Raw genomic sequence first — 17,137 nt, forward strand, 5'->3', positions numbered from 1 at the left:
TATTTATTTGTAAGTATATAATTTTCGCAGTGTGTATTATCTGCACGTCCATGTTGGTGTTTGCCAGTTGATTAGCGCCACCAATGTGCTGGATTGAGCAACTGCATAAAAAAATTAAAAAAAGCTCTTTTCTCATTGGTCAGTCAGATTTCATCACAGTTCAAAGAAATAAATCAGACCACTCTCCTTAAAAATCAAACCTTTGGATTTTTGGCGGACGATTTGTTGGGCTCGCTGTGAATAGTGCCATAGGAATCCATTGTTAACGTTCAAAAGCTTTTTCAGGATGAACAATTGCACTGAAAAATGGGTTTTTGGAGTGAACAGACCTTTACTCAGATGACCACTCTTTGCAAATGTAGTGAGCAGAATAGCATTTCAGAATGCACAACACGTTGAACCTTGAGGCGGGTGGGCAACAACAGCAGAAGGCCATGTGGGGCACTTTATTAGGACCTAAGAGTTCCTACTAAAGTGCTCATTGAATGTAGAATTTGTGTTTTTTTGTACGAGTGAGATTAGTATATAGTGTTATTGCATTTGTCCCGTGTCTTTAGTCTTCATATTTATGCATATATAGATTAATCCTATCCTTCCAAGTACAGTATCTTCATGTAATGTTTACCACAGGCCGTATTTTACTCATAAATCCAAAACTGCCATTATAAAAACACATAGGAAAATCCAGAGGAAACCCATGGCTTGAAAATGCAAATTCTCTTCCAGGTTTTTGGACAACAACCTGAACATCTCTATCATGGTGGGCATAGTACATCATGAAATGCAATACAATAATGATTGAGAGAATGACATAAAAAGATACCTCAAATACCGCTGTATCACATTTGATACATTTTCAGCATGCTTTTTCTATAACATAATGTAAAGAATATTAAGTAAGCATTAGTTGCTTCAGTCCAGTAAACAATCCTTTTGAAATATAAGTAAGAATATACATTTTATTGCCATTACTTTATCAAAATCACTAAATATTTTCCAGCAAAAGCTGTGTATTATGACATGGAGGCTGCCATTTTGGAATTGATTTTACAAGACCTTCTACTTCAAATCCGGGGCATCCTGAGTCACTCCAGTCAGGCTTCCTAAGCAACCAATTGAGCCGGTTGCTAGGTTGGGTAGAGTCATGTTGGGTTATGATACACCATGCCTCAAAGTGTTAAAAACAATACATGAAAAACATCACAATGAGCCTTTCTCAAAAATTTGCTATGGAGTGAACTTTGAGCTGTCAGTGAGCAATGAGCAAGAAATGGAAAACTCAGAGTGGGCCTGTAGTAGAGAAATTACAGATTGCATCGAGCAGAGAGGGGAAATTGTTGATGCTACACTTCTCTCACATACACAGGTTCAGATCATTAACCATCAGTCTACCAATGGCTGTAGGTGCATGTTTAAATCTAATCTTTACTCTTCTCTGACTTTGCAGTTGCTGGTAAAGTTTCCCCTACCAGTTCCGATGCCCTCTTCAGTGCCCCTGTTCCTAGTGCCACCTCCAGCCCACCAGAAATGTACCTCCCTGCCAACTTTAAGCTCTCCAACACACAGCTAGCCTTCTTTCTTAAAGAGACCCGAGGACCAACATATGGCAGCCCACGTGGCCACCCTCTTCAGCATTCAGAGAGCTTTGTGGTCTTCCAGACCAAGGAGCTTCCTGCTGTCAACATCTCACTTGGGCCATTCACCCAAGACCAGATGCTCTCCAAGGACCTACTACAGCCATCAAGTTCTTTGGACATTCCTGGAAGACTGACAGTCAACTGGAAGGTCCGGGCCTTTATTGTGCATTCTAGGGTTTTTGCTAGCAACCCGTTGGTTCAGGTGCTGTTCTATATCGCAGGGCGGGATTGGGATGACTTCAAGATTCAGGACAAGCTTCCATGCGTGAGGCTGCATGCTTTTAGAGATGTTCGGGACATCAAAACGTCCTGCAGACTTCAAGGGAATCTGGCACAGTGCTTGGCCCAACTGGATCTCCCTGCCACATGGTTTAATGTTAACGTTGCACCTTTAGGTCGCAGAAAGTCCTCAGGGACAAATGGGCTTGAGTTGAGTGGAGAGACCCTTCAAGTGGAGCTTTATTATACCCTCCATGATCCAGACAGCAATGATGAGTGCGGAGAGAGCTACCCCCATCGAGGTGGGGCGTCTAGAGGGGAGGGATCATCCCAACAACCCCTTCTTCGTATTGGCAGCATCAGTTTGTACCAGGCAAGTCAGGAACAACTGGTGGTGGACAAACAGCTTGACAAGAACCTCTTCCTGAGGCTTCCAGAGAAGCCATTAAAACCAGGAGAGACCCTCAACATCCTTCTGTTCTTGGTCCCAAATTCTACTGTGGAGCAGTTCACACTCAAGTAAGTGCTTTTTTGTCTATTATGACCTTGAGATGGTTTGGCAATGTGATTTTACCTGAATTATAAGCAAATTCAAAGCAAATGATTGATAGCAGTACATTCTCTAAAGCTTTATTTGTTTGCTTTCATCTAAGGGTTAAAAACGTAGGTACAAACTTTTCTGAAGACAAGAGAATCACGGAGGATCTAAATAAATCTCTAGTTGAGTGCAGGCATTAAAAGATTGCAAGAAGGATTCTGCTTTTCAAATTAAAGACATAGTGGGTATTAATTGACATATGTTCAAATTAAATGTCTTATCTTGACCCAGTTCTTGTCAAATTAAAGCCAAGTGAATATAAGACATGCCTTTTCTCATCTAGCCTGTGTGTTTTACTTCTCATGGTCAACAGTATGAGAGGGTTAGGGTTTGTGTGTATTATTATATATACAACAGTTAGCTCCAGTCCTCGAATCTGATTGGAGGAGAGACGTTCCATGAGCACTGATGGTCGTGACAATTTGACATGACAGACTGATTAATTACACAATGGGTGCTGTTTAAAATGGCCCAAAATAAGCACTGCTGTGATTATCTATGGCACTCGGCCTGCGGCCGAATCACTGCAGTGCTGATGTAGGGCCATATCGCACTCTTGCTCGTGTGATTATTGATTAATTAAATCCTTGAAAGCAGAGGAACATTTGCTTTGTCTCCCTAGATGAGAGAAAAGAGAGGGGAGGTTGAATATTTGCTGCTCTTTGAGGCATGTCGAAGGAACACTTCAGAAACAGAGGAACCCTAATTGTAATGGAAACTCACAGACTTCAATTTAGAAATTCTCCATGAATTAATTTGGCTTCAATTACTCATTAACCCAGACAGGAACAGGCAGAGCTGTGGTGTTGTCTAGCAAGGATAGTTCATTAAATGTTATTTGACATAATGTTTGACAGTCAGTATGGGTCACCATATGTTGCAATGTGTGTGGATTTGAGTATATTTATGTTTGGAGAATTTTTCATTATTATAATCTTTTATTGTTATACTTCTTAATAATCAATATGGGTTTCAGTTGCTGATTTATAAAGGGCAAGGTGACTTTTCTTTTATTTATTTATTTGTTCTTAATTAAATTCCATATCAAAAGTTTATTTCAGTTTCATAATCAATATGGTGTTTAAATAAATAAATTAATTAAAACTTTAATCAAATGAAAATATAACAATAATTTTTTCAACATAATATTGTATTATCTTTATCAAATGAAGTGCTGCATAACAGAGCATGTGATTCTCATTATGGTGTTTTCCATGTATGAGCTAAGGAGCTCTAAAAGGTATGAGCAGCCGCCGTTAGCACAACACCGGCACCACACATTCACAAGCACTTACATTTGAAGCGCGCAGCACATGCAAACTATATATTTACAGTATCTGATAAAATCACAGCTTTTGCAGTTAAATAATCTCACTAGGACATAGGATTTTGTATAGCATTTTAATTAATGTGTTGAATATTTACACAATGACATTAGTACATCAGATGGCATCAGTTTTTGGTATTCGAGCATTTGTACGAGCACAAGTACAAGTACATGAGTGCAGTATTGGACCCTATTCCAATACCAGTATCAGTTTTGGGACATCCCTCCTTATTTTACAAAATATTTCAGAAAAATTCAAAACAAGAATAATTTTTTGTACATTCACAAAGATGTTGGAATATTTTGGAACTAACACGTGGGCACATACGACAGACATGGTAATTGGCTGATGCAAATAATATACAAAAATATGTACAAAAATAAGCAGATTTTTCGGCCTGTCTTATCTATTGTTCTATCAATACTTTCTTGCTTATCCCTAGACTAGAAAACAAGAATGATAAATTAAAACATTTTCTGAAGGATAGAAATTAAATTATTAGGACTTGATCTTACAGTGAGATTACTAAAGATATCCATCCATCCATCCATCCATCCATCGTCAACCGCTTATCCTGTGTACAGGGTCGCGGGTACTAAAGATATATCTTCTTTTAAATTAATTTGTTTGTGTTGTTAAATAAAATACACCTCTTAATGACATACAAATCAATACCATATGCCACACAGCCTTTAAAAGAAAAGCCTACTCAAATTACAGAGAAAGAGCATATATGGGCATTTCATCCGCCGTAATGTGACCAGGTAGTGCATCACTCCTTGACAAACATCATGATCTTTTTTTTTTTCAAACCTTAATCCTCTTAATAATCTGACATATACTGAGAATTATCCAGAGTTTAAAATTGAAATCTGAGTTGTCTTCATATTTGGGCATTTCAGCTAAACAGACCATCAAATTGAGTGGTGTTGTGCAGAACAAGTTGCTTTCTATATGGGATTTCAAAATTGGCCAAAAATCTCTTGGATTTGGCTTTGTCTATATATCGTTACAGTTAGGACTGTTGTACTTTCTGTTTATCTGGTTCTATGCATCAGTTTTCACACGTTTGCATGCCCTTATGTGACGATAGACCTTATTCGCAGTAGCACCAATCTTTGATTTTTGATGAGAATGAAAGCGAGGCTGTGGGAGATAAACTTACCCTCTCTTCATTGACATGCACTGTATGAAGCTATCAAAATGCTCACATTTAATTTTCCTCAACTCATGTTGTTTGGGGTTTTTTATCTACTGAAATTTCTTGGAAAGATCTGTTGTCAGTGTTTCTTCAGCAGAACAATCCAAAAACAATTTAAACCACTGTTCGACCTATTGAAGAGACTGCACAGCTATCCCTTACAGCCTCGTTGTCATTCCTGTCAAAAATCAAAGATGCACTGCTGTGAATAAGATTTATTCTGGCTGAGAGCAGCAACATGTGAACTCTTTGAAAGTACTTTATTTATATTAAAAACATTTCATGAATATAACCAATACCCCCCACTCCTTCTTTTTGGACAACCACAATATGGCCACCCCACCTTCAGTGAGCGTTCATCTTCAGTAGTTTTTCAGTTTGCCAAAATATTAAACTCCAAGCAGTAAATCTCTTTGACCTCATGCATTTTATGCACTTGTATTGGAGATTTGTGTGGACCGATGTGGTGGCTTTAATTCTCAAAGGAAAAGCTGAGGAGCAATATAAGCTCCAGCAGAAAGAGAAGAGATGAAAAACGAAAGTCTGAAGTTGAAACCTCTGAGCCATTCAACTCAATGGGAGGTGAATTAAACTGTGCTGGGAGCCAAAAGTTGAGGGGTACCAACAAAAAAATGCTATTAAAGATGTAATAAAGAAAGTCTTTAAATATGAATTAAGCTCAGCTGAAGTTTCCCCCAATCTATATGCCTTCCCACCATCAGGTTCTTTTCATTTTTCCTTACAATTTAAAGACATCCGACTGTTTTCATGTGTTATTTATGGAAATCACATCTTAAAAGGATTAACTCTGAGAACTATAATATTTAGATTTTACAGTATTTGTCTGCCTGTCATCATAGACTGACTATAGATTTACTGACTTGCCATTGTAGAATTATGATTATGAAAAAAGGCAGTATGTTGTCAATGTAAAAATGGCAAAAGTCACAGGTTTTTGCTCTGCCTAGGGGCTACTTCAAAATGGTTGAGAAAACACAAGCTTGTAAAGAGTATCATATTAACATTTAAACATCTTTTACATCATTAAATTGGTAGGATTGAAATGTGTATATTCAACTTTCGGCCATTCAGTTAAACAGCTGTTTGAAAGGAAATGCCAGTAGCACCATGCAATCATTTGTCTACCCAGGTGGTAACAAAACAGTTCTATGTTAAATGCTTTGAAGTTTCAAGAGGACTGTTGTATAGTTGGTGTATAGTTGGCTCGTCACTTTATTGTTGTTTTTGTGTCTGACTAAAATAGTGTTTAGAATATGCTAAGGCATGCATAGGACATAGAAATGTCTTTCTCATTGTTGTCTCCACCTCTGAGAGGCTCTATAAATTAGAATTAAAAGTAGGCATCTATTCTCTCTATATGTCAGAATGTTTGAATTAAAAATCACATTCATCTATGACAAGATAAGATATGCACAAAAATGAAAGTCATACGGGTTTGAAACAACATGAAAGTGTGTAAATGATGGACCACAGAAATGCTGCGAGGTACAGAACATTCCTTGAGTTATCATCATGTTAGTCGCAGAGGGTGAAGGTTATGAAAGCACATGTATTTCAATTACCCCGAGGGAGGTTGTCTCCTCTCGAGGAACTTTAATATGAAGCCTGAAGTTCATATGCAGTCACCCCCATGTTCTTAAGCACATTGTGTGCAGTGAGCCCTATTCACCATTCACTTCTAATAGGAAGTGTCACTACTGCCGCCACGTCTGATTGGGTGACTCATTAGAGTGTCACCTCAATGTTGCTTTGCTCTGCTTGTCAGCCACATCTGACCACGTCTAACTCACTCTCATCAATGATACGATGTGCCCACGATGCCCTATTCCAAGCCTCATTTACATTGCTCATTGTTGACTGCCCCATACTCTCAGAATTTTATAGCCATCACTTTTTTTCTACTTTGATTATAAAGTTGTTTCATTAAACTTACCGCCTCTTGTAATTATTTATGTCTTATGACAAAACCATTTAGCAACAAAGGGACAGCACATGAATTACTTTGACAAGACACGTATGAAAGCATTAAACTGTGGTGGCACTTTTGCGGACAGTATCTCAACACAAAAACCTATGTCTTATTCACTAACCACCCACAATCCAGTTAAAGCAGGTGATAAAAAGCACTGAAATAATTGAAGTCATATTTAAGTCATTGTCATTATTCTTTCAAAAAAATACTCTTCCTTTTGATGTAAATTAGGCTCAATATAGATTGCACCTTATTCTCACAAATCAATGCTATTTGCCTGATTTTAAATCATTCCTTTTAATCGAGCACTAAACAATGCAAACATTTTATGCAAATGAACAAGTCTATTGGCAATAAAAGGAAAAGGCCTTTTTTGTGTATACATTTTTGGAATACTTTGTTACAGCCAAAGGTACTGAGCCAGCTGTAACATTTTGAAACTGCTAATCGACTGTTTGAAGTGTGCCATGACATTTATTATACCCGAAGGAGAAAGGTCTCTTGTTCTCTCCCGTGCCTCTTGTCCTTTATAAGACAAGTTGAAGCACTAAAACAAAGAGATTTCATTCAACCGCAGTCGTCTCCTCCTCTCATTTTACATACTTCAGTAAATGTCTGAGTGCCGCTCACACCCCGCACAACTTGTACCAATTCAATGCTCAAGGTCAGGCACATGTGAACTTAACCATACTTTTTATCATACCAAGGCCTTTAGGGATTTATATCACACATAAAATACTCAATGAACTTCGGGGTTTGTTGAATTGAAGGACGACTTTTCAAGACCTTGATGTTTTTAGTTTTGGGTGTGTGTTATATTCTAATATGGTCTATTGAGAAAATAATTGAGAGCTTTTCTTAAATTGAACTTGCTCTTTTTTGCAATAGCAGTATTTCCAAAAGAGTGTGGTTTACTTTCCATCTTCTTTTGGTCATAAAACACAGCTGTCTGTACCACCAAGGGTTATATAATTACAGCAAATTGGTCATGCAGCACCTTTCTGTCGGTCAATTGAAATCTTATTGCGCTACATTTACGACATTTTCTTTCTTGCTTGGTTAAGCCTGACAAAGATGGGAGCTAAACACTTCTCACAACACTTAACCAACATATGTTTCACTGTTGTTAAATGCAGAAGCACATTAAAACTTTATCGTGTAAATATGTCTCAGAACACAAAGGACATTTTTTGTTTTGTTAAATCATGCACTTTCAAATATATAACCATTGTTGTTAGTTCAGGCTATTTTTGTTAATTAATAAGAGTGCAAAACTTATATTTATCTAAATGCTAATGGTATTTGTAATCAGTGCTGTTGTACAGAAAATCAGAAGTTTGAGGTTTGATTTTATGACATGATTATGACATTCCTTAAGTGTATTTCCCCTTCTGTCACTCACTTGATGTTGTGTCAAATGTAGTGACACAAGGGGTCTTTCTTGAGAGCCTCACGTACCACTGAACACCAAACCCCACCCCCCACCCCGTTACCTCTTTTCCTGGAAGTGCATGACGAGCTGACGAGGTCTTGGAGGGCACCTTTCACTGCCCGGAACCGACCTCCTCAATCGTCCGCTCTCACTACCCTTGATGGTGGGGCAGCCCACGGGTACACGGAGGTCCCCCAGGTGGACAGAGCTGTTGCGATACACCTGTGCCCCGAGAACACCGCTACCTGGCGTGAACGCCCGGTACTCCCCTCCAAGGCCTGTAGGATGACGTCATCGCTGACCTCGAAAGCCTACTGCGCCACTGGACAGGCCACCTCCGCCCTGCATGCCATGGGTCTCCTGCAGGTTCACCAAGCCAAGGCACTTAAAGAACTGCACCTGGGTAGTCCCAACCCCGACGTGCTGCAGGAACTGCGCTCTGCCACCGACCTCACTCTCAGAGCCAAGAAGGTCACAGGGCGGCGATAGCCACCCTCGTGGTCCAGGAATGCCACCTTTGTCTAAACATGGTCAAGATGCGCGATGTTGACAAGGCCCGCTTTCTCAACGCCCCCATCTCCCAGCTTGGCCTCTTTGGTCAACAACTTTGCCCAGCAGTTTTTGGCAGTAAAGAAGCAGACGGAAGCTATCTCACACATCATGCCGCGGCGCCACGTGTTATCTGTTAGTAAATCGGCTTGCTCACACATGACATTTTTAGCCAATCATCTCGTATGGTGTAATCTGATTGGTCCTTTGACTTGTAAGCAGGTAGTCGATCAATTTGGGTCTCTCTCTTTGTCTAACATTTAATGTTTGAGTTTTGCAGATAAGCCAGTTTCACTGCAGAGGTTTTTCTCTGAAAATGCTATTTGATCAGGTGGTGCTAGAGCTTATATACTTGCAGCTTGCACAGTAAGGTCTGCTTTTGGTCATGACACATAGAAGTGCATCTTTAACAAGGTACGCCTTAGCCAGATCTGGCTGCTACACATCGCTATCTTAGGTCATTAGATTAAATAAATCCACACATAGCTAATTTAAGCCATTAATTAAATAAGCTCTTGACTTTCCTGGTTTAGGTATGCATTACAAGGTCACTAGCCATTTAAACTATGTGGCAAAGCAGACAGAGACCATTTGGCAAGTGTCCAAGGAACCCCTAGCTAGCATAAAATCAGTGCACATGGTTCTTCGGAGTAGCAGCAGTACATATGGCTTGGCGATAGATCTGCTTGGTGGAGGTTTGTGTGGTGTTAAATTTTCATGTGTTTTTTGCTTTGTTGGGGCACTGTTTGTAATGTCTAATTGTGCAGCAGCATATCCACATACTAATTCAGTATGCATGTGTATGTTCTAGCAGTAGCAAGTCTGCGTACTTGCTCTGCAGCAGTCCACCAAGTCCATTTATCTCCTAGGTGCTGTATGCTAACAACACATGTTCTTCTGTATTTCATTGTGTTGTTAACTAGCATAGCCTGAATGTCTGTTTATGCATGGAAAAAAAATATGATGTATATATATATATATATATATATATATATATATATATATATATATATATATATATATATAAAAATGTCTCTGTGCAACTGAAAAACAACCATCTAAAGTAATGGTTTACCATAGCTGCCACCCCTTCCTAGATCTTGCTCAACATCATCTACTATTACTACAGCAAAGGGACTATTGAGTACAATGGGCTGTTTCAGTCAATTTTTTTCCCTCCATCTTTTTGTATCGACTGGCTTCTTTTGCTCTCTCAAGCTATTTAATTTTCATGTTTTTGATCTTGCCTTTTTGTACAGATCGATAAATGCTCAATAGAAGCCTTCTAATCCCCCGCAAACTCTCACATCATAAGTTGTGGTCTGTGTCTCCACGGTCTTTATAAGAAATGGTTTTTTGTTCGATATCTCAAGAGGATCCAAGGCACAAATTTGTGGGTGCTGTTACAAAATGCTTCCACTCATTTTATCACCTAGTCAAACCAGCTGCATTTTACAGTTTCACAAATTGTAATAACGTTGAATTGGAGTAATAATTCATCCTCTATCCCATGGCACTGTGCTGTTGACACAAACAATGGCATGTAATGGCATGGTTAGAAGGCAGTGTGCTCAACCCACGCTTTGCAGTGCCAAGTAGAACTGCCCAGTGGCTCAGTCTCCAAATCATTACATGCACTGGCAAATATATCCCACAAATTAATTATCTTATACAAATACTACACTCATTTTAATGCAAGCTGTACTCAGAACATCAGTGTCAGTGTGCATTTGTGTTTATGTGTGGGTATAGGCCTACAGCAGATTGCTAATGGGGGTGGATGCATGCTAAAGTAGACGCTATATATATATTTTCTCTCCTAGTCTTGGCACAGAAAGACAAATATATTGAGATATCATGTTACTTGCCCTTTTTGATGACACTTTTGAACCCGGCCCTCTTATTGGCACATTAGAGATGCCAGCATGCTCGATGGAGCTCTTTGCAATGCGCTATAGATGAATGACATTGAGCCAAGACACATGAAATTCATACATTCCTCTGAATTGGTCTTTATTAGCCATTATCAAAGACAGAAAGGTCATGAAGTATTTCTATTCTGCTCGAGTGCTGGTCGAAAGGGCATGTTTATTAGCGAGCCTGTAGTAGGTGTTCACTTAAGTTAAGCAAAGAGTACTTTGGTGATCCGGTGATTACTGTGCTATGCTACACCAAGTCATCCAGCTAGTAATTGTAACACTTTTTTTTGAGTGGTTGAATTCATTATGAATCATTGCAGGCCTACACATAACGTCTCGGTTACTGACGTAACCTCCGTTCCCTGATGGAGGGAACGAGACGTTGTGTCGCTGAGTTGACACTAGGGGTCGCTCCTGCGGAGCACGGCCTTCTGTAGAAGGGAGGTGATTTCGGCACGCAAGGCAGCGGCGTTCTCGCCTCTCACCGTGGTGGAGCGGACGCCGTTGAACCTGGGCGGGTGCCTGGCGAACTGAATCGCATAGCCGAGTCGGACTGTCCTGATCAACCAACGCGACGGGTTGGGGAGCGTGAGCCACGCCCCCAAACTCCGAGCGAGAGGGACCAAGGGGACTATAGCGTCAGACGTACCGGCAGGCGGGGCCTCGCGACGGGGCGGAGCCCGGGGTGCTGAGTCTAGGGACATCAAAGCACTTACCTGGCTCCTTGTGACCGCTCCCGGAACAGCCTGGGATGGGGGAGGAAGAATTTCGTCCTCGTGGCCCGCAGAGACCGTCGGCTCGGGGGCGGGGTTGTGCCACAGCTGGACGCATGGAAGCGGAAGACCCGGTGAGAACCGGTGGCCAGCAGTCGTGATAACGACGGCCGGGGAGACCGGAAGTGGAGCCCGGGGGCTGAGGAAACTGCTCTTTTTTTGAAAATGTGGGTACCGCAGCCCGTTGGGCATGCGGTGAAATAAATTTCTAAAGGAAATAAGGATTCTCCACCCACCCCTCCGGCGGGGGAGGGAGTGGTCTGCTTACCAGCTCCCGAAGTGCAGTTCCCTGAGTCCCAGGGCTGCCCGTCTCAGGGGCACTTCGAAGCCTTCTTAGGGTTCTTGGCGGCCGGCCGTGAGGCGGGGGGAGTCGCCGTCCTGCGGGTAGCTCCGCACCGGGGCCGGCCCCGAGGGACGGGCTGTGGCGGGGCTGGTGTTGGTACCGCAGGGGGACGTGCTGGGCGACGAGCAGACGGGGTGCGGGGCCTGTAGCTCCGCCTGGGCAGGATGTGATGTATAGCCTCCGTCTGCCTCCTTACCGTTGTGAACTGCCGGGCGAAGTCTCCAACGGTGTCGCCAAACAGCCCAACCTGGGAGATGGGGGCGTCAAGGAAACGTACCTTGTCAGCCTCTCGCGACTCGACCAGGTTGAGCCATAGGTGAAGCTCCTGGACCACCAAGGTGGACATCGCCTGCCCGAGAACCTGCGCCGTGACCTTCGTTGCCCAGAGGGCGAAGTCGGTCGCCGAACGCAGCTCCTGAATTAGACCCGGGTCAGGACTACCCTCGTGTAGTTCTCTAAGTGCCTTGGCTTGCTGCACCTGCAGGAGTGCCATGGCATGTAAGGCGGAGGCGGCGTGTCCAGCAGCGCTGTAGGCTTTAGCCGTCAGAGACGACGTCAGCCTACAGGCCCTGGACGGAAGCGTCGGGCGGTTCCGCCAGGTGGAGGCGTTTTGCGAGCATAAGTGCACCGCGACCGCTTGGTCCACCTGTGGAATTGCCGTGTAGCCCCTTGCCGCCCCGCCATCGAGGGTAGTGAGAGCGGAGGAGCTTACCGCTCGTGTGCGGGCAGTGAAAGGCGCGCACCACGAGCGAGTAAGTTCCTCATGCACCTCCGGGAAGAAAGGAACGGGGGCTCCGGCCCCAGGAACCAATCGTCGAACCGCGAGGGTTCGGGGGTTGGCGGAGGGTTCCACTCCAGCCCGACACTCGCGGCTGCCCGGGCAAGCATGGCTGTCAGCTCCGCGTCAGCCTGCGACTGAGCCGCCGCACCCGAGGGTGGGAGCTCAGCCGAGTCTTCAGCGTCAGACATGACAATCCCGCTCTCCGATGCCGCGATCGAAATCTCATCATCGTCAGGCGCTCAGAACGTGATCGCGGGTCTGCTATGAAGCCAGCCGGCAACCGCGGCGCCCCAGCGCTCGGTTGGAGCATACGAGCGTGGCGGGGAGTGGGAGGTCCGTGGGGTTGTACCCGGTGGAGAGACTCCCACTGAGGTCCCCATATCTCCCCCAGCGCTAGCCGACACCGCCTCATACCCGTAGGTAGACGGACCGAGTCGGGGAGCGGCTGGGGTGCCCCGCGCTCTTACGAGTGCGAGGCGCGACCACAGCGTAGCCATGGGCATGCTCTCGCAGTAAGAGCATGAATCATCCACGAACGCTGACTCTGCGTGGGTAGCACCCAGGCACAAGAGGCAACGATCGTGGCCATCAGACGGGGAGAGAAAACGACCGCAACCAGGAAACACACACAAACGGAAAGACATCTTGAAAAAGACGCTTCACCGTTTGTGCCACTCTTTTAATGTTTTTTTTTTATATATATATATATATATATATGTATACGAGAGTATAAATGTATATATAAACGAAGTTATTCACTCCGTAACTCTTTTATCAGCTGCTGAAGCCCCCGGGGTGTATGCTCAGCATAACGTAGTATGCGAGGGGGAGGACCGCTGGAAAGTGCCGTAAAGCCAACAGCTTGCAGATATGACTGGAACAGCAGAGGAATTCAACTTTATGACTGCTCTCTCGGCTCCGAAAAAGATATCTGATGTGTATTTGCAGCGTCACTCCTTTTATACCCGTATGTCCGGAGGAGTGGCATGCCAAAGAGATGGCCGTGCTCCGCAGGAGTGACCCCTAGTGTCAACTCAGCGACACAACGTCGACTGAGTGACAGACGGGGAACCAGAACCACTAAAACTGTGCAGAAAGCTTTGCAGACTTCTGCAGAATTAGAATACCTGTCATTCACACATCATTCACAAGTTCTAGAGTTTGATTTTGTTTATTAAATATTTTGAATAATTTGGCTAAAGATTTAATTTAAAGACAGACCATATTTTATTTGATGCTAATGACAATGAGGCTGTGAAGGATTGACCGTCTGTTCAGAGGGTTGTACTGGGTTGATTAAGTTTTTCACCCACTAGAAATTGTTTAGAAAGACAACATTTCAATGTTTCATCAGGTACATTGAAAACATTTTTTTCAAGGATTAGATCCAGTTACATAGTCAGAAAAGGACTTTTAGTTGGGCCACAATAAAATTAGGTGCACACATTTTACAGTAACCTTGTAAAAGCTGTTTTATTCTACATGGAGAGGGTCCACAGATGGGGGCAGCCATGTTAGAATCACATGACCAGCCGAATACTACTAATCTCAGTAACCGTCCTGTTATTTGACACTTTCACTCACTGATTAATGTAATCATGGCTGACTGTGAATTTCTACAATGGCATCTGAAACTGAAAACTATTGATTTTAAATTAGGTGTCAGTGTAAGTCCAAGATGACACAATGAAGACCAGTACTAATTTGAAGATTTTACCAGCAATATTTATAAATTTATTTTAATTTCTCAGTTTCACAAATTTGTTAAAAGTTTTTTCAGAAATCGAATTTATGCTTTATTTATTTTTATATATATATATATATATATATATATATATATATATATATATATATATATATATATATATATATATATATATATATATATATAGAATTTTGTGTATATATATATATATATATATATATATATATATATATATATTTGAAGTCAAAGACTAATCTTTAGTATGCTGGGTGTCCCACCCGTGGATATGCCCCTAGTTAGATCAATTAGAAATAGGTAATTAAAGGAATAGTTCACTCAAAAATTCTCTCACCCTTATGCTGTCTCAAACTTTCAGACTACCAGTCTTTCTTTCTTCTTCGCAACACAAACAAAGATAATTTAATGGAGATGTGATGAGAAATTATCCATACAATGCATGTCTGTACACGCACACTGCACATGGCCTTTTTATAGTGAAAAAGGATTTCGATTGTAGTCAGTTTTCACCAAAAAAACTATCGTGTCACTTCAGGAAATTCATTATGCCGTTTTTTTTATTTTATTTTTGGAGCATGGAAGTTTTGGAGTCCATTGACATGCATTGTATGCAGAGCTTGACATTAACACCCACCAAATGCAGGTAGAAATCGGCACTGGCTGGTAACTCTGTCACCTTTACTGACCACTATGGCGAGTGGCTGCAACTGAATCAAACTTAATTGTATTCATCCCACGTTCAGCACCTTATAAGCACTAAATATGCCTCTCATCACTTACCCGTACATATGTTCACAGCGAATAAAGCGTGCTTTCGCATAAACTGCCGCAGTGCAAACCAGCGTGCTCTAGAGATAGAGCCAGAGCTCTGGGACAGCGAAGAGTGAAAGTTGCATGATTCAGTCGTGCTTTACTCGATATCGTGACGGCCGATGGAGACCACAAAACGTATGTGACCCATTTCAATTGTACGTTTTTGTCAAGATCTTGTCACTTTGTCAGTCACGTTTATTGTTGTGACAGGATCCTGAAACCCATGTTCTGTGTTTGCTTTTTCGTGTTTGGAGCATGGTGTCTGGATCTTGATTCTTCAGCCTAGTTCGATCTATTTTCTGAGTTGGGATCCAGAAACTAGTGCTCCATGTCTCGTCTTTGTGAGTGCATGGTTTCAGGTTCGGTTCAGTTCTCTTGCCATATACTCTTCTGTCAGTCTTGCATCTTGTGTGAGTACAAATGGCTGTGTTTGGTGCTTTATTGCCATATGCTCTTGTGTCTGGTTGGTCTTGTATGTTAGCACATGGCTTTGTGTTTGATCTGCCATGTGCTTCCCTGACTTCCACCTCCTTGTTTCCCTCATCACTCTCCCTCATTTAGTCCTTGTTATGTTAATTAGTTTCACCTGCTCCTCATGTGCCTTTCTGCCCTCTTCCTTTATGTCTCTGTCACATTGTGTGTTACCCTGTCAGTCAGTTCCTGTCTTCTCCATTTTTTTTAGCAGTTTCCTTGTTTGTGTTGTTTGCTGAATTTTTGGTCCTGTTTTTCGTGTTTTTCTCCATAGCGAGAGGTTTCCATTGTATTTCCCTGTTATTGTTGCCTCTCTGCATTTGGGTCCATTCCTTACTAACTGTGACACAAATACAGTCTACTATACAAAGACTACTTTAGCCTAACCACAGTAATGTGGAGCCATTCATGGTCTGACCTGTGCTTACGAACTTATAATAACAAAGCCACAATTAAAAGAAAATTGGAGGAACAATGGTAAACTTACATATACAGTAAGCAAGTATAATTTAGAATGGTGAAAGTGATTAACATCTGGACTTCCATGAGATATGGACACATTATTGACAAAGTTTTCCACCTGTTCTAACTGAACATATTTGTCTTCAGATATTCTAAGAGATGACTTAAATCATTAGGCTTGTAATCTGCTGAACTCATATCTTTATTGCTCAAATAAAATGAGCAAAACAAATGCATGCCTTTATGGTTTCCAGTTAGTTTTATTTGGGAGTTTTGGTTAGTGAAATATGCTGAGGGCTAGTGACCACTAGACACAGTGGCCGGTGAGCCAAAAAGTTATGGTCAAGCTCTGATTGTATGGACAATAAGAGTGTGCAGCAAACCCGTTATCTGTATCTGTATCTGTTCATATGACTAAATTATCTGTATTCGGATAGAACCAGGTGTGGGCGGGGCTTAAACTGGAAGTGTGTCAAAACTAAATGAAATGACAATTTTTAAATGTTACTCTTACATTTATAGTTTATATTAATAAAATATGCCTTGCATATGCCATTTCATAATAATAGCCTAATAATAAACATTATTATTATATAATTATTTAACAAAATATGATTTTAATTTTTTTTTCTTACCAGATGAAGCTGAATTTAGGCTATATTAACTGTGGAATATGTTGTTAACTGTGGTTTCTCCTGGTATTTCAGATATTAATATCTGCATGAATCAAAATTTGCATTCGTCTGTTCATGTATAACAACATTATTTTGGAGGCAGGAGGTGTCAAGCAAAATAGTGAAATGTCAAGCACACATTTTGCATTGAATTATAAATAAAAATGCAAACATTAAAACAAATGAAAATAAAATCAATATAGCCTACAAACAGGTGAAAG

The 17,137-nt window shown here is 41.7% G+C and overlaps 1 protein-coding gene across 2 annotated transcripts in view; it reads left to right on the plus strand.

The window, feature by feature from the left end:
- Positions 1-17,137, plus strand: part of LOC127630504 (transmembrane protein 132E) — a 432,450-nt gene that overhangs the window by 279,760 nt on the left and 135,553 nt on the right. For both annotated transcript variants that reach the window (XM_052108088.1, XM_052108082.1), the window contains exon 2: positions 1,448-2,375. In XM_052108088.1, the coding sequence (XP_051964048.1) occupies positions 1,448-2,375 (928 nt within the window). The remainder of the gene's footprint in view (positions 1-1,447; positions 2,376-17,137) is intronic.

This window comes from Xyrauchen texanus, chromosome 3 (genome assembly GCF_025860055.1).
Source record: "Xyrauchen texanus isolate HMW12.3.18 chromosome 3, RBS_HiC_50CHRs, whole genome shotgun sequence".
Lineage (NCBI taxonomy): Eukaryota > Metazoa > Chordata > Actinopteri > Cypriniformes > Catostomidae > Xyrauchen > Xyrauchen texanus.